Source organism: Erigeron canadensis, chromosome 9 (assembly GCF_010389155.1).
Source record: "Erigeron canadensis isolate Cc75 chromosome 9, C_canadensis_v1, whole genome shotgun sequence".
Classification (NCBI taxonomy): Eukaryota; Viridiplantae; Streptophyta; class Magnoliopsida; order Asterales; family Asteraceae; genus Erigeron; species Erigeron canadensis.
The window spans coordinates 33,220,555-33,238,235 of record NC_057769.1 but is presented as its reverse complement, the minus strand read 5'-3'; the positions used below and the strand labels follow the sequence as shown (position 1 = coordinate 33,238,235).

Genomic DNA, 17,681 nt, shown 5'->3' with positions numbered 1-17,681 from the left:
TATGTAAAGCACGCATTGTTGTAAATAACCAAAATTTGTTGTAGATATATCACTCCCCCTCTTGGAATAACTGAAAATGGTTATGGGAGTGCTAGTTAGGCTGCACTCCGTTAACTTTTCTTTTTTCATTTCAACAGCAGAAAGTCGGTTGTCTAAACCAATTCCGCTATCACGAGCTGAGCAACAATGCCGAAAGAAAAACCCACTACTCCACTAGGCTCCCTGACAACTGCCGTTTACCTTTTTCATAATCACTGACCTAAGGTCACAACACACTTATAATAATTAAGCTATGTAGAGTAGTTAGATAATCCTTGACATAGCATAATCTTAAACTTGTATGCATTGAGAACAAATTCTTTACCTTTGGGTATATCGTATTGAGGAATCACGGATACAATTAATGCTACGCTAGGTATACATCATGTAATATTTGCATGCTTAGTTGATGTGAAAATTCAAATGACACAATTCTCATGCTGAGTTTCCGAAGTCAGCAATACATGTATCCGTGTCAATGTACGTGAAATGAGCACATTGTACTGTTTTATCCTATGTTTGCAGAAACTAGAAGAACAAAGTCGATTCAGTTGACTGAGCACATTGTACTGCTTTATCTGTATTTCTTATCGCTGTAAGCCTTAAACCTGTCAATCTTCAACCCCCGTTAATAATTCCAAAAGGAAATGCATTTAAATCTCCATTTTCTTGCTTCCCAGTTTGAGCTTTTCGATATGAATCTAGCAACACCTCAAATGGTGGAGTCTTGAGTTCTTCGGTGTTGGTTTTGCTTAATAATTTACAGACATTTGGTGTCAAGTACAAAGAATTGTCAACCTGCTTGTTTAAAACACGAAACTTAGGAGTATTTTTCCATAAGTTATAAAGTATTTGATTTTGTTATTACCGTGTATTCATTTATCAAGCACTTTTCAGCATCTTTCGAGATATCAATTATTTTGGCAGAGTGAGCCGCTTCCATATCATTCATGGTTTCATGAGGATGTGCGGTTAGTAAACTGATCCCCTCTTTTTCTTCATGGTTAAGTCTCATAAGATCTGCAGAAGGTAATATATGGTAAGGTTCAATAAGGATTCCAAAAGAGTACAAAAAACTTTTGATAAGATGATAAAACTTACAGTTGTCAGGATCCGTAACGGGTTAAAACTTAGTTTAGGTTGCCACAGTCATTTTTAGTTGGGTTCAGACAGGGCCAGGTCAGGTTGACCGACTAGTAATGAATAACAATATCAGTAGAACTATAATCTAAATTGTTGAATACAATTAGTTTGCATGGATATATATAGACTTAACTTTCAAGTCCCTTAAACCACTCCGTTATCAGTAGTGAATAGAACGAAATTTAAAAATTTAAAGTTCGTCAAGTCAGACTAAAGACCATATGAAAGATATGTAACAGAATAAATGATACTGTATGAGTAGTGTTTACTATGGGTAAATCATAAACTTGAGATCAAACTTTCCAAAAGCAAAACATAGCAGTGACCATCAGGCAACCGCAAAATGGGAATATTTGGTACTTTTTGTGGAACGAAAAAACTATATGTGGAACATAAACATGACTTACATTCAATGGATGTGAGAGAACTACTGTGGGCATGATTTACATCTTCAAGTGTTGATGAGGCAGTGGATGACAGCCGAGTGTAGACTGCTTTGTTCTTTTCAAGGGCATCCCTACAATAGGAAATCATGTAAAAAACAGAAGGAAACCATTATCGGATGTAAAAAAGGTCAGTCAGTTCAAACAAGGTCAAAACTTGGATATATTTGCAAGACTTTATTTTGAAAACCATAATAGGTTTTTCTACCAGATATAGAAATACAAAGACCCTGATGTTGAAATCATCCATATTAATTTATCTAGTATATATTCAGAGTTTTAAACAGTAATATTTGACTTCAAAAGTCAAACGAGTAACCTTTTGTAACTTACTTGCTTGTGGCATCCACAGATTCAGTATGCCTTTTCTGTAGGTTGCTTAGGGATTCTTGAACTTGCCTCCACCTTTCATCACCCGTTTTTGCCATAGTCATCCTTTTCAATTTGATGCAATAGGTTATAAATTTAAATATGCATACATATATTTACTTGAGTTTGTAACATGGGCGGGTCATGTAATGAGTCAAAATGGCGCTTTACAGGTGCTATTCAAAAAGACCCAGAAACACATTTCTTGACCTTACATTTTTACTTTTATAAATGAACAATGTGCTAAATACATCTCGATGACTTTCAACCACTTTGAAATGTTCGCCCTTTTGAGTATCTGACCCATTTCCTTTTTCATTAAATACTTGACCCTTTTGACCCACAAAATATAGATCATAACCAAAACGGGTCAAACTAAGACCTCTAATATCTCTAATAGATTTAGTTATGATGCATGAACTTCTTTACCAGTTTTGGAGTATGGCTGTCAACTCATCTTTCCCATTTTGGGTCGCCTTTTTATCCTCGATGTAATTACTCTCTTGTCTTCCCAAGAAGTTTGTGTATTCATCATGTGTGGAGGAAGTAAGAACATTCATGTTTGACACTTTGCGATCAATCATGTAAGTTTTGTTGCCAATATCACTTCGAATAGCATCTACTTCTGCTTGAATCTATCATACATTGCAGCAGTTTTTACGAAAGCAAAAAGATTAACATTTCATCCAACTATAGCAGCCTATTAGAACCTAAGGGGGTGTTCAGATTTGACTTTTGGAAGTGATTATGTAATACAGAATAATGAGAACCTGAGAGTGGGCTGCTTTTCGATGTATTTTCGTTATTTGAACAAATCACTAGATAGAATGACTATAAGATCTTTCAGTAAAAAATTGGATATGCATCTTGTGTAAAGGGAGTTAACATAGTCATTCTCACAGATATGGTTAATAGAAGCAATAAATAGGTAAATCTGTTTTAGAAACTTAGATAATCAGTGTTTTTCTGCTGCTATGATGCTAATTATCTGAAACAAAGCACTTGACCCCTATAATCAAATCAGTTTCAATAGGTAAATACAAAACCGTCAAAAAAAAAGTTACATACCAGTTGCTTCTTCTTAGCATTTGAACTTGTTAAAAGCTCTGCCATTTTATCTAATAGTTGTTTGTCTTCATCTTTGGCATAGTCCTGCAAAGCAATGTAAGACAGATAAATATTGCTTGTAATAAACAGATGAAAAAGGAAAACTTTTAGATGTGATAGACTAATAGAGAGTAAAGAAGACCTCAAATTTTTCCGTAAATTCACTTAATTTCTCGTCATATATCAATCGTGCATCTTCCACCATTTCCTTTACAATGAAAATGTCATTGCTCATCGTCTTGAAGAAATTCACTGTACAACTAGATGCAGATTGAGTTGTCTGATATGCTCTCAACTGGCACTGGTTACCAAACAAATAGCGAGTATTAATGTGAGGTGACGGGTGTTTTGGAACCCAATGTTAATATCCCCTCTGTGAACATGATTGCAATAATCCATTTTTGAATATCACATTTTATTGCAACACATCCTTTTTTGGCAAATATTCAGAATAAAATTACCTAACAATTTTCATCAGCAGAAACTAGAGATGGCAAAATAGGCAGGTTGGGTAACTCAGGTATCGTGGGCAAAATGGTTTTCGGCCAAAGTTAAAATGAGGAGCTCTTTTAATCACGGCTCAAAATGAATTAAATACTAAAGTAAATTCTGTGATCAGAATGATGATCTATATTTATAAAAGAGATAATTTGTTTTCATGTTCAATAACAAACTACCGATTGCATTAACTTTATCGAAAAATCTTCCAATTTAGTAACAGTCAAACATATTTAGATATTTGACAAATAGTTATTTATGTACCTCGTGCTGCTGTTTCCAAAACGCGGCAATACTTTGTTCCTGGTCCTTGAGGTTACTATGCAAATCATGAAATATGTCACCAACCTTGACTGAAGCTCCTCTTATAAGCTGCATAACGCATATAATAATCATCAATTAAATTCATTTGAAAGCATAAGCAATCAAGTCTTTAATCTGCTAATGAATTAAGCAAAATTAGCTTACTCACTTCTGCAAGGGCAGAGGAATGCTCGTTAACTTCAGTATTTATGTCACCAAGTGCTGTCTCAGAGTTTCCAGTGAGTTCGGTAGCTAGTTGAACCAGAGAGTTGATACCACCAGACAAAACATCCTTCATCTTTTTTACAGAAGTTTGAAGTCCTTCAGTAGCCTATACATATAATAATAAAAAAATCGAGTTCATACATGCCATTTTAATAGTTTACTTGATGATTTCTATAGTTACTTTAATCAATTGAACTATATATATAGAAAGTTTTTTTAAAAAAGGTAATTGCAGTGCACGCATGAAATAAAGTACCGGTAGTGTATGCCATAGTCCGAAATCCTAGCCCGTGATAGTGCATAAGTTAGATATAAAAGTTATATACTTTACCTTATCTTGTTCCGGCACAAATAATTGCATATGTTCCTCCATTGCATTTCGTAGTAGCTCCTGTTGTGTTACAGAAGAAACAATAATCTTGTGAAGAGCTTCAAGATGTTGAGCTAATAGCATCTGAAAGCTTTGGATTAGCATTCTATTTCCATCTTCTAGGTGGTTCTTGTGCTCTATCACACAAAAAGTTAAATTTTATTATACTTCAGAGGAAATTCTTATGTCAAACCCATATAGAGAACTTAAGTTTATTAAAAAAATAGTTACAAACCAATTTTCGCGAACAAGCTGGATACCTCTGATGTTGCATTCTCAACCTCACTATGAAGCTCAGCCGCTCTTTTAGTGAGTTTTTGTTCTAGACAATAGAGAAACTGTCAGAAAATAGAAGCTACTTGTCCGTAGAAGTGGCAATATGGGCAAGTTGGATAACAGGTCAATGCATGTTTGGACAAAAACATATTATTTTTAGTAGGCCCAGTTCAGTTGACCTGTACACACATTAGTGTGTTTTTTTATATTTAAATTACTATTAGTCAATGCATTTAATATGATCATACATAATATATTATGATAATGATAATTAAGAGTTTGTATGTATTGAATAATGAATATACACTTCCGGTGTCACCCCGTTTGACCCGTTCAGTCCGTTTGACCTGGTTAAGGTTGAAACTGATGTATAACATTTTTAAGTATATGGGTCGAAAATTCCACCTCTACCTGGTCATATATACTACAATAACTTAACTCACCTGATCCAAGAAGATTGAGTATAAGATATTCCTTCTCTTTTGTCGTCTCATTTGCCTGTCTAAGTTTATCTTGTAGATTGGAGACATCTTTCTTACTATCTTGGAGAATTCTCTGAAGTGAAAAGATCATATATATCATATAAAACTTTTGAGACTTATAGTAAAATAGATACAGTAGGTAGCTATGTGGTCTAAAAGGGAGAGAACCTAAATCATTTAACAACGATCTAACCTCAGTGTTCACAAGTTTTTGATTTAGCTCTGAAGTCAACTCTTGCTGATGATACAAGAGTTCTTGAAGATTCGTTAGTTCCTAAATAGAACAATCTATTTTCAGTGTTTGGAAGTATGATGAGAATGAATAATATATACCATTATTAAAGAAATAAGTTGTTTACCTTACATTGTAACTCTAACTTTTCGGTCAATTCCTACAAGACAATGACGAAAAGGTTAGCTTTATACACAAATGGAGTTCATGTTACCCCATCCATGAAAATCGCAGACCCCCCCCCCCCCCCCCCCCCCATGTCACACAGAGAGATTTTCTGAGATAGAATTTAAGAAAACTAATATGAAGGTAAACCTTCTTGGCAGCTTCTTCAGTGAGGTATCGATCACTTGGTACATATATCCCATTTTTCTGTCTCGTAGCATGCAATTCTGGTGAGAGGAAGTACAAAGAATTATTCCACTATTCATTCTCAGCAACACTCAAAGAGAAAATTGTTTTACCTTGTTTAAGGCTGTCAATTTCAGAGTAGAGTTCTTTGACGATTACTGATTTTGTCACCTTATGATTAACCTGAAGTATTTAAGTGATGGAAAATTATATGGTGTTGAAACGGGCCAAATTTCGTATATTTAGCAAGGAAAATTACCTCTGGTCTATTTTTAATGCTTTTAGCTCTGTAAGCATAATCAAGTGTGCTTTGTGTTTCTTCTGAAGAATGGATTGAAGGTGTCACGGTAGCTATAATGCATGTCTTTGTTTTCCCTCCTAATGAGTCTCGTAATAGCCTTGTTAGCTTGCTGTCCCTGATGTATTTTACTATTAAGTTTAGGGTTAAATCCATAAAAAGGTAACCTATTTACACGAATTTCCTATTAAAGGTAACCTATTTTGTTTTCGTCTATTTAAAGGATCCTATTTTCAAAAAATTCCTAATAAAGGGTATCTCGTTAGTTTTTGACAGATGAAACTCGTGAAGTGCCACATCATTGATGCTACGTCATCAGTTTTGCTGACTTGGCACTTGACTTTGACCGGTCAAAGTCAAGTCAAGTGCCACGTCAGCAAAAGTGATGACGTGGCATCGATGACATGGCACTTAACGAGCTCAGTCTGTCAAAAACTAACGAGATACCCTTTATTAGGAATTTTTTGAAAATATGATCTAGACGAAAACAAAATGGATTACCTTTAATAGAAAAATTCATATAAATAGGTTACCTTTTTATGAATTTTTCCCTTAAGTTTACCATATATAATACCACATATTTGCATTTAACACAGTAATCTTTGTTAAAGAGAAGTGTTACCTATATGGGACGTGTCCTGAGTGGTCAACAAGTGCATTTATAACACGACCGAGTGTAAGCAGGCTCTTGTTTATCTCACCAGCTTCCCTTGCTCTTCCCTGCCATGAACATACAGTCAAACAGTTGACCTCAAAAGTCAAAGTTCAATTTTTTGGCATATAACTATCAAGGAACTATATTATACCTCCCTTGCACCAGAACGTAAGATGTTTTCTGAACCAGCAAGATCCACAAGATTTAGCTTTCCACATTTCACTACCTCCACCCCATCTAAAGTGTGTTCCTTAACTTGTATTGTGATGGTAAATAATGAGTGAGATCGGTTACTTTGTGTGTTAATAAGTGTCTCGGCTGTGTGCTTTCTGGCAGACCCCTTTTGCAAGATGTGGTAAATTTCATCTGCACTACATACATGTTCCTCTTCCAAACCTCTCATGAAAACCGCGCCTTTCCCATCATCCATTAAAGATATGGGCTTTTTGGATTTGTCATCTGGAACCAAAAGATCTGTGATTTCCTCGTTATAGAGCTCTATATATGTCACTTTCATGCTATATTCTACTCTTTGAGCTTCAAGAGTGTCAAAAATTTGCTCAATTGCTCTTGGAATAACTCCAACATCTTCATGAAACTCTCCACTCTGCATAACATGGGATCCATAAGCTACAGTCCGACTTTTGAGGCCAATGGGACTATATATTAACCTTAAACTTTGATATCGATTCTTTAAACATGAAAATGAAAAACTGGTTATGACATTAGTCTTTACAATAAAATACTGCACGTAAAATGATTCTGCTAATTCTTATTAAGATAGTATAATTAAGTTCAAACTTCAATGCACAAAATTTGACCTTTGTTTTTCCACCTTCACCTTCCATTGTATAAGTTTTCCCTGTGCCGGTTTGCCCATATGCGAATATGGTCCAATGATATCCTTCAAGAGCTTCTTTAACAATCGGAGCAACAACTTGGTCATAAAAGTCCTTTTGTTTTGAGCCTGGACCAAACACCTATACAAATAACTATATTATTGGTTAGGGATTAAAATGACAATCTACTACTCTAGATATCAAACTAAGAGATGGCAATATCGACCCACTTACTTAGTAATAGGTCAATTTGGCTTATTTTCACCTCTAATGGGTCAGAATGCCAGATGGGTATAACAAGAAAAGTTAGCTATAAAGGAAATGAGTCAAATATATCAAATGTCGCCCGAAGACCATTATTATTGCATCCAGCCTTCTAAACCATTTATCTGGATTGATACTTATATTGCGAGATTTCGTAATCTGAAACACTAGTATGCATAAAAAGTAAGAATCCAAAAAAATGTACTTTGGGTCACCCAAACCGAACCCGTATTCCCTCCCCATTTGCAACTCTACTAACAGGCATCAATTAAGAACCATACCTTGTCAAAACTAAAAGCTTTATCTATGTGCTTATTACCCATATTTTGAGTAACAATAACTTCTTGTTTATCCTCATTACATGTAACCACAGAAGCTGTTTTCGCCTTCACATCATCATCACTAAATGGCCTGAAAACCACACATTCGTATTAAAATTGACATTGATAACAATGATATGCTAGATGCTGTACAAAAATATCCAAATTTTCGACCAAAGTTATAGGATGCATACAAAACCTTAGATTAGACCCGAGATTCTCATTTATGTCGTTAGCGTATAATAAAAAGCTACTCGAAACATACCTACAACGCAATACAACCTGCACATTGACACCTTTATCTTTATCATCTTTAGTGGTGCCATAATTTTCACTTGACCATAACGTTTGTGTTGGTGACAAAGGGACGAGACTCATTGATCGTTTCATTTGATACGATTTCGTATTATCCATAAACGAAACCCGACTAAACACCCTTTGCCTGAAAATTCATTAACATGATCAAAACATATGAGCATATCATATCATAAAACTTACAAACATAAATATAACAAGTATATATAAAACAGATATATGCATACATAATAAGTGGTGTACTTAATGATTGAAAAGAGTTAAAAAACAAACTATAGAGATAATAATGATCAAATTTTCAACGTAAAAACAGTAAAATAGTGATGAATAAAAGTTGTTAAACAACCATGGGCCGGCTTAGTGTATAATAAGTCAAAGTTTCAATAGCCAAATGGCGATGAAAACTAGTGCGCGCTACCTTTTCTTTCTATAAAACAAAATACTTTTTTTTTCCCTTTTGTATTACTGTTTGAGTGTGTGTTAATTAGAGGACGACAAAGATTGAAAACAGTGAAGGTTTTGACGTTACAAATATAAATTAAGGAACATACAAATCTTGAGCGTTTTATTTTCTTTAGCAAGTTTGACACTTAGAAATGGACACATTCAAATTTTTTTATATCGTCGACCTAAAATCAACTTGATAATTAATCTAAAATTTTTATCACATAACAAATATAACTTAATTATACTCTTTTTCAATTTCTTCTTATAACTATGTCATATGTCATTATTCTATTTTTAGATTGATTAATATTTTTTTAAGAAGAGTTTTACCAATATATTATTACTTTTAACTATTTAAAAAATTTCAAATTGTTTTTCCCAAAAGTCAAATACCAAATAAGTTAAAAGTAAATTACATTTTTCGTCCCTAAAGTTGGCAAGTTTTGCACTTTTCAACCCTTAAGTGAAAAATTACAATTTTGATCTTAAACTTGACAGAATTTTGCAATCGACGTCCCTTGGCCATACAGCGTTAAGTTTTAGCCGTTAAGTCCCACACGTGCAAAACACGTGAGGGACTAAAAGTGCAAAAGGTGACAAGTTCAGGGACAAAAAATGAAATTTACATTATATATTGTCATCATCTTCATTTTTTCCGGCTGAGTGGCCAGAAAATTCACCGAAAAACTTAAAATACCGATACACTCGTTTCTTCGAATTAGACCACGAAACCACCACCAAACTTCTCAAAATTAATTTTTGCACGAATCTTAACCAAAAGATTTCAAATTTAACACTTGCCGGAAAACTCAAAAGTGTAATTTACTCATAACTAAGGTAATTATGATTAATCATGAATAGAAGTCCTTCAATTTAATAAAAAATATTTAGTACTGAGTATAAAATATGCCATAAACTTTGGCGTTTGATATGAGAATAAAAGGGAGTTATATGTAACAATTAGAATAAACTAAACAAAGTGAAAAGAAAAAAAAAATTACTACAAATATCACATAATATCAAATCTTACTATTCTTTTTTCCCGCTTGGGTTAAGCTCATTTTTTAAGAATTTAGGATGGACTTGTGTGTGTATATTTATTTTTTTTGTAATGATTAAACACCAAAAAAAATATACTCGTAGTTTATTTAGATTTTTAATGTGTTATCTATACTATATATCATAAAGCAGATTTTTCCAAGATTTTCAATATTAAACTTTGAAATTTTCAATATTGATTTTAAGTATTTCCCCAAAATGTCCCTCCTATCTATTCTATATTTATCTAAAATAACTATAATACCCTTTCTCTCTTTTCAAATCTCAACCAATCATCTTTTTTCTCTCTCCTCCATAAATCATTTATTCCTCCAATTCATTCAAAAAATTTTATCTCAAAAATCATACATCGATAAATTATAAAAATTGTATGGGTGTTCTTAAAATTTCATGCTCTTTCATTAGAGATGGCATTCGATATACTTTCGACAAATTTTAAATCCGAGGGCGGAGCCCGTACGGCTAAGGCATTTGACTATCATACTCTATAACATATATGACTTAGGTATCACCCCACCATCTCACCGCTGCAACGCGCGGATACTTGCTCTCGTTACTAATAGTAGATAACCTCTTTATCCAGTTAAGTATTGGATAATTACACGTAAACAAACAAACAAATTGAAAGGAAAAGATAAATGGTTAGACACAAATTGTAAATAGGTCGGGCACTTGAACATTCTGGCCCAAAAACTTGTAAGGGCTCTATGTTATTAACTTATTATCCTCATCATCCATGAGGCTTATATCTATTGAACCACCATAAAAGCCCAATCCATAAACGTTTTATGTATTTTCCACTTTTGCCGAAGAGTAAAATACTCCCTAAGAAAATTGGTTACTTATTTTAATTTAAAGTTTGCAAAACACAACTTTACGCGGATGTAAAATATCGTAACTGCTTATTGAAAAATTAGTTTGTGAAAACATCTAATATTTTTTTTAGCAATAAACTTAGCGGCATTGCTTCTTCATCGTCCGGTAGATATCTACTACTACCATTCTGGAGTAAACCAGCTAAATGCTAAAGAAAACCCCATTCCCTACCTCATTGGCAAGGACTTCCCAATACGTCTTTCAAAGGTTAAAGCCAAACTTACAAGGAAGTAAATTAGGAAGTATATTCTATTTCATGACAACCAAATGTGTTACCGATTCAAATTTTATTTCTTTAGATTTATTATTTTTTTTTTTTGTAATTCCATTCCTTGTAAAAACGTCTTGTGAATTAAACTTGTGTTAACGTTGATTAAACTGTTATGTAATGAATTGAGTTTTGTGTTGATATATCTAAATTTATATCTATATCTATACTACTTTATAAATTAAACTACTCATTTCCTTTAAGTAATTAAAATTTTGAAATTACCATATTATTTCTCTTCTTTATTCATTAATTTAAACATGTTCACCTATTTACCTATAATACCCTTAATGAAATAAATTACAACATGAATCCTCAAACCCTTAAAGAACCATATTAACCCTTCTTACATCAACTAATTTACATTCACCAACACACCACGCCGCCACCACCGTCACCGCCGCACGTAGCCACACCTTCGTGTCTACAACCATCACCGCCGCATCACGCGGACATCCGTCTAGTGTAGATTAATAATTTTGTCAATAGTGGATTGTTTAGTAACATTAAATAAAGTTGATAAAATAGTAAGTTTTGTATTTTATTTATGTCTATTAAATATATTTCTCTTCATTTAATGTTACTAAACACGTGTTAGAAAAATCCATTAAATATGAAAATATTAAATAATGCCTTAAAAAAATGAAAATGAATGTGCATAAAAAATATTATATTTTTTCATATCAAAAGTCAAACCACTAAATTTTATCGTTAATGTTCTAGCTCTTTTTAATTAACAAACAAAAAAAGTCAAAGATGTTTTAGTTATTGTAACTTTAAGATATAGGAAGTCCTTTTATGAGGACTTGGATTGGGTATACTTAGGTTTAAGTCTGAGAGACATGGTTTACCCCTATTAATCGTCGTGCATTCGGGCGGATTAGTAGGGAGTTTTCCTCCCATCGGGTATTTGAAATAGACATTTCTACTTCGAGGGAGCTCTCTAACGCGAACCCGGTTAAGACAACGTATGATAGACCTCTCGTTGTCGTATTGAGACACAAAGTTTCCAGCAAAATTTACCTTTAAAAAAAAAAGTTACTACAAACAAACAATTTAATCTATCTTACTTATAGCTCTTAGAGTTTCATTTAAGAAAACCCTTTAATCAATATAGATTAACATTTATTAAAAGTTTAAAGCTAAATGGGAAATGCTAGGCATAAAAAGTTTACAACCTGCATAAGTGCATACCCAAGCCAAAAACTTAATATTACCACTTCCAGGCATTTTCCATTTTCATAATCATAAAATTCTATTATTCTTATACAACCCACGTGTATCACGGAAAGTAAGCTAGTAGTATTAGAATACCGCGCGAATCTCTTGCCGGGAAAACAACACGCCACCGTCACACCACCACCTGAATCCAATTTCATTTCATATTTTCCGACCAAACCCTCCCTCATTTATAAATCCTAAAACTAAAATTAAATTTATTTATTTTTACATCCAATGACCGATTAAATCGCTACATGATCACATTAATGGCAAGGAATCGTTGGATTTCTTTTAGGGTTTGCATTATTATTATTCTATTTTGTTTTCCAGGTTAAAATTTAATTTTAAATATTCATGATATTCTAAATTCAATTCCTTTTTTAATCATTATTGACTGTTTTATATATATGTGTGTAATGAAATGAAATATATATCGATTTAAATTCGTTAGGTTTTTATATGTTTTATCACGGTATTGTTATTTTGTGTATCATACTTTCAAACTGTCATTTTTTAAGTGTGTAGCAAAATTTTTTTAAATTTATCGTTATCGTATGTATCTGTTATAACCTGTAGTCTGTGTAGACGGTGACATGGCTTGCCATGTCATTCTAATGGACACAGGTTATAACAGATACATACGATAACAATAAATATAAAAGCTTGTTATACACCGAAATAAAAGACTGTTTGGAAGTATGATTCACACCATAACGATACCGTGATAACTTACAGCCAATAGATTACAGTGCTTTTTTAGCTTATAATCGAGATATATATGAAATAGATGCGTATCGCTAAGTTGTTTCTTGGTGTTTTGCAATTTGTGGCGTCTTGCCAGTTGTTAAATACTTATATATATTTGCCGTAAAACATGGAACTACAGAAATAGCTTGTGCCTTTTTAGCTATGCAATTGCCTTAAAAATTCCACTAGATTTCAGTCTGTTGGTGGTTTCATTTGATACAAAGGTCTGTTAGGTTGAACATTGAAGAACGTCGGCTTTCATGAGTCTCTATGAATGTTATTACCTTTTTAGTTTGAGAAATGATGACTATTGATAGAATTTCAATGTACGTCAATGTATGCTTAAGTAGGTCGAGTTTTTTTTTTTGCTTACTTGTGTTGATTTTCATGTGTTTGTTTGTTGGTTTCGTGATTTCTGCAGAAATTCTACTGTCAGCAGTTGTTACACTTGAGTCTCTTGAAATTTATACAACCCATGAGTGGATTGCATCAACTCCCACAGTTTACTTTCTATGCGGTGGGGAGAATAAGACGGTTCTGCCTGATGTGAAGAAGATCTATACTGTATATAATTTCAAGGGTGAAGAATCTTTTCAGGTATTAAATAGTTGAATCTTATGCTTTTGCTTAATAGATTTCATATATATTTTGGCCAGAAGTTTATCTACAATCGTTGTAAAATAATGCTCATAATTGGATCGCGTGTAATTTAAACTGACCTTTGATAAGTTTTTTATATCAAATTACATAAAGTTATTATACCCTTTTGTCGTCGTTTACATTAGTCGAGGATTAAGAAAGTTTAATTACATTGTACGTGTCACTGAAGGATGTGAGTGTTATGATTTATGATCAAAGTTTTGGTAAGCAATGATGTATAGTAACATCGTATAGCATCTACCATTATAACCTCAGTTTGTTGATGTCTCGGTTTGTATTTTGTGATAATTCTGTATATCAGTTTACATATTGAAACTGACTCTAGGTTGCTGCTTGATATATGCAGCCTCTTACAGAATTTAAAACTATAAAGTGCAAGCGGTGTGGGTTTTACGAGGAGGATCGTCTTAAGTCCGATGATGTGTTTGATGAGTGGGAGTTCTGTCCCTCTGATTTTAAAATCTCTGATGGTCGATATGTTCGCACCAAAGACAAGGAATTTAATGCCACGTTCTTGTGTCATGACTGCATGAAAAAAGGTATGCTCTTTGTACATCTGATAAGCCTATTGCGTATGTGGTTGGTTTCATGTAAAGGTGGCAAAATGGGCAATGCCTAATAACTCATATGGGCCTGTTTTGGTTTGACTGAAAAACTCTGTCTTAAAATTTCAAATATTCTAAATTAATTAGTAAGTCAATACATATAATTGTAAAAGTTATATTCCGTTAACTTTCAAGTATAAGGCTATAGGTCGTCTACTTTACAAATTTTGACCCATTTGACCCATTTTTCCTACGTATCTTTTTTATTTTACCCATTGGTCCCCAATATGACTCATTAAGAAGTAAATGGGTCGAATTATGCTTCTGTTTGGTGATGACTTGTTTCAAACGTAAACCATTGTGCTTTGTGGACTTGTGGGTAGAGGCTCTACCGTAGAGTGCAGGGGTTGCTAGTGGTTGCACATCTAGAATAATCTAATGTGTACAATAATGCTAATTTGTTTAGAATGTGCACTTTTGATGCCTTTTCATATAAAAGTTAATAAGAACACTTCTGCTATTAAACTTTATAATTTTCTATATTTATTTCTCCATAGAGAACTCATATTTATACATCTTAAGGACTTCTGCCTATCATAAGAATGAGAATCATTCATACATCACCCCCTCCAAGTCCCACAAGTGAGGATATATGCCTTTTCTCCTGTTGGGGCTCAATTTAGTTCTGATTAGCCGATAACTTTGCATTAAACCTGATTTCAAACAGCACAAACTGTGTGGTTCAGTCCATTCTTTGATATTAAATCAATCTGATCCTAACCTCTGTTAAGCGATTCATGCTAAATTTAGTTTAGATCAATAATCAGATTATTATAAAAGTAAAAGAAAGTCAATAATAGTTGTGATAAAGGAAAATAAGTTATAGGGACTTGAGTTTTGAATTCATTACCATGTATCTGATCATTTACTCGCCCTAATAAGTTATCTTTATCTGTAAAATAAAATATATTATCAAGCCATGGAACCTATCGCTGTTGATTTATACTATTGGCTTTAAAGATTTGTTATTCGGTTTGCTGTTCTTAACATAACCGAGTTCTTTACACTTTTACCTGTAAGGGAAATTAATGAGTATAATCCAATGAGTTTTCCCATTCATTGTTAAGATCTTCTTTCTTGTGTATCCTTTTTGTTGAGCCTGCTTGTTTCTATAGACTATTATAGATGGTATTAATTAATGTTACCTCACCACTTTAATAGAATGATAAGCTTCATAAAAATGTAAAACATGCATGTAACCGAAAGGAGGGAAGAATCTATATTCAAATACCTATACCCCATGAACATGGACTAAAGCCTTCACACCCACGTGATTATACCATACAAGTGCTTTAGAACATACTTTTGTACTTGGTGCCCTTAGATTCAGATTTAGGTCAGACTTGAAACAACTCTTCTATTTTGGTCGCTGAATCATGAAAAAAACAAACCTTTGATGCTAAATTCTGTTTTCAAGCGTCTTCGGGTTTTAGTAATAAAAAATAGAGGTGGCAAATTACGCGGATTGGATAACAGGTCAAGACATGTGAGTTTTGTGTACGAGTTGGGTTGTTCTGAAACACTTTTCTGTGTGCATGTGTTTTGTGTTGTGAGGTCTGGAATCCTCCAGATGAGCACAAAATCAGCAGACTGTCCAGATTCCTTGCTGAACAATATTCTGATTATCAAAATTTGTTGCAACACTAACCAAAAAATATACTGATGCGCAGACTTGGGCTCAGATAATGTCTCACCTGATAATAATGGAGATGGAATGCAATGGTCCATAATAATCATTGGTATAAGTGTCGTGATTTCAACTATACTATTTATCATGGGATTATTTGTTGCATACAAATATTGGCAAAAGAGAAAAAGGCAGCAAGATCAGGCTCGGTTTTTGAAACTGTTTGAAGATACTGATGACATAGAAGACGAGTTAGGTATCGGTCCTCTTAGTGACTCAATTTAACGAGTATTTTCCTGGTTCTCCATTTTTTCGTATATATGAAAGCAGTTGAGCGTCTTTATAAGGGTGATCTTATGGTGTGATATGGTAACCATGTTTTCTTTTGGATGTTGACTAGCATTCAGTGATATGAGATGTAAACAAAGCTTCGAGGTTTTTTAACCTTATAGTGGATTCGAGATTTTTTTTATATAAAAATTTGCATCAATTCATTTTCCCATTACTGTTACAATTTACAACCACAAAAGAGGAAAAAGTAGTTTAAGTGCATTTGAAGGCTGCGTCAGTTGTATCCTTTGGGTTTCCTGGTTTATGTCTCAAGAAGTAGTTGAGAAATAATCAACACTTATAGCACTTAACAACACATGTTGAGGTCGTTTTGCTACTGGTGATGATAATTAAACCATCTGTTTTGCGCATCGGTTCAAGAAAACAAGCCATTTGGCTTTTGTTTTTGTTATTACTAGCGATAGATGGATAGAGCTTCGACAGTTGCCATTCAAATTCGAGCTCTACAGTGAATAGTAGTGATACTGAAAAGTATCAAGTATACAAGCTCCGTCTTTAGGCTACTTCCCTTCTCCTAATTTGCTTTCTTTTGTTTGATTATACTATATACTATTTTCTAGCATTTACTAGATGTTCAAATTATACTATCGATTACTTGAAAGCATAAATCAATTGTATGTGTCAACTATTAGGGCTCACAATACTTGACCTGATAAGGTTAGGTTAGGATTCTAACTCGTTGACTTGCAAACCTGATCGTTTTGCGTCGAGTTCGGATTGATCACTGACATACTACTAGACCGTCCATCCGATCATTTCCCTTATCTGAGTGAAGGAACCGAAAACCATCCACAGGAAAACAAAAAACCACCATATTCAGAAAACATCCCAGATCCAACATGAAACCACAAACAAACCATATAGTAAGGTTTTGAATAACTTATTATAAAAATTAAAAACAAATTACTTCTAATTAAGTGCCTGGTAATATAGATAAAATGATATAATGAAGTACTAAATACTAATAATTAACGACATGCATTAGCTAGCTAAGACCAACTTGGTTCAATCCAAGCATGAGGGTTTGTATGATATTCAGTATCAAAGAAATCTCCATAGCTTTCTTCAACATTTTTGCCATCAAATGTATGAAATCTACACGTTTCGAGTGAATAGAACACTATCTTCTTGGAATGCAATATCGGAAAGTAGATCTTGTTTCCCATTTCCGGTGTTCTCGCTTCAACACAAAGACATGTTGTCCCGCAAATATAAACCGAGTGATTTCCTAAACCATCCATTTTCGCCCATTCCCTAGTATCGTCGACATAATTAAATACCTCGATGGACT

General features: G+C 33.5%; 2 protein-coding genes across 2 annotated transcripts; one reads left to right on the top strand and one right to left on the bottom strand.

The window, feature by feature from the left end:
• Nucleotides 1-348: 348 nt before the first annotated feature.
• LOC122582811 (kinesin-like protein KIN-5D) lies at nucleotides 349-8,628 on the bottom strand. The gene is made up of 22 exons (XM_043755246.1): nucleotides 8,480-8,628; nucleotides 8,176-8,305; nucleotides 7,613-7,771; nucleotides 6,943-7,398; nucleotides 6,759-6,856; nucleotides 6,098-6,254; nucleotides 5,952-6,021; nucleotides 5,803-5,879; nucleotides 5,615-5,647; nucleotides 5,449-5,529; nucleotides 5,217-5,328; nucleotides 4,733-4,819; nucleotides 4,459-4,634; nucleotides 4,072-4,233; nucleotides 3,864-3,971; nucleotides 3,244-3,402; nucleotides 3,063-3,146; nucleotides 2,424-2,629; nucleotides 1,959-2,060; nucleotides 1,590-1,699; nucleotides 908-1,059; nucleotides 349-837 (listed from the first exon to the last, which is right to left on the bottom strand). The coding sequence occupies exons 1-22, from the start codon at nucleotides 8,626-8,628 to the stop codon at nucleotides 658-660; spliced, it is 3,048 nt and encodes a 1,015-aa protein (XP_043611181.1). The 3' UTR covers nucleotides 349-657.
• A 3,783-nt stretch (nucleotides 8,629-12,411) lies between these two features.
• Nucleotides 12,412-16,539, top strand: LOC122582516. The gene is made up of 4 exons (XM_043754921.1): nucleotides 12,412-12,730; nucleotides 13,569-13,744; nucleotides 14,154-14,346; nucleotides 16,083-16,539. Exons 1-4 carry the CDS (start codon nucleotides 12,655-12,657, stop codon nucleotides 16,322-16,324), a joined length of 687 nt encoding a protein of 228 aa, XP_043610856.1. The 5' UTR covers nucleotides 12,412-12,654; the 3' UTR covers nucleotides 16,325-16,539.
• The last annotated feature ends 1,142 nt before the right edge of the window (nucleotides 16,540-17,681 follow it).

Bases quoted from the DNA above. Each gene is read 5' to 3' on its own strand.
- LOC122582516 (XM_043754921.1), top strand. From the start codon at position 12,655: ATGATCACATTAATGGCAAGGAATCGTTGGATTTCTTTTAGGGTTTGC. The intron at 12,731-13,568 runs GTTAAAATTTAA...TGATTTCTGCAG, and splicing joins TATTCTATTTTGTTTTCCAG to AAATTCTACTGTCAGCAGTT. The intron at 14,347-16,082 runs GTATGCTCTTTG...ACTGATGCGCAG, and splicing joins TCATGACTGCATGAAAAAAG to ACTTGGGCTCAGATAATGTC.
- LOC122582811 (XM_043755246.1), bottom strand. From the start codon at position 8,628: ATGGATAATACGAAATCGTATCAAATGAAACGATCAATGAGTCTCGTC. The intron at 2,630-3,062 runs GTATGTAACTTT...AATGTATGATAG, and splicing joins ATGCTAAGAAGAAGCAACTG to ATTCAAGCAGAAGTAGATGC. The intron at 1,700-1,958 runs GTAAGTTACAAA...TTCCTATTGTAG, and splicing joins TCTGTGGATGCCACAAGCAA to GGATGCCCTTGAAAAGAACA.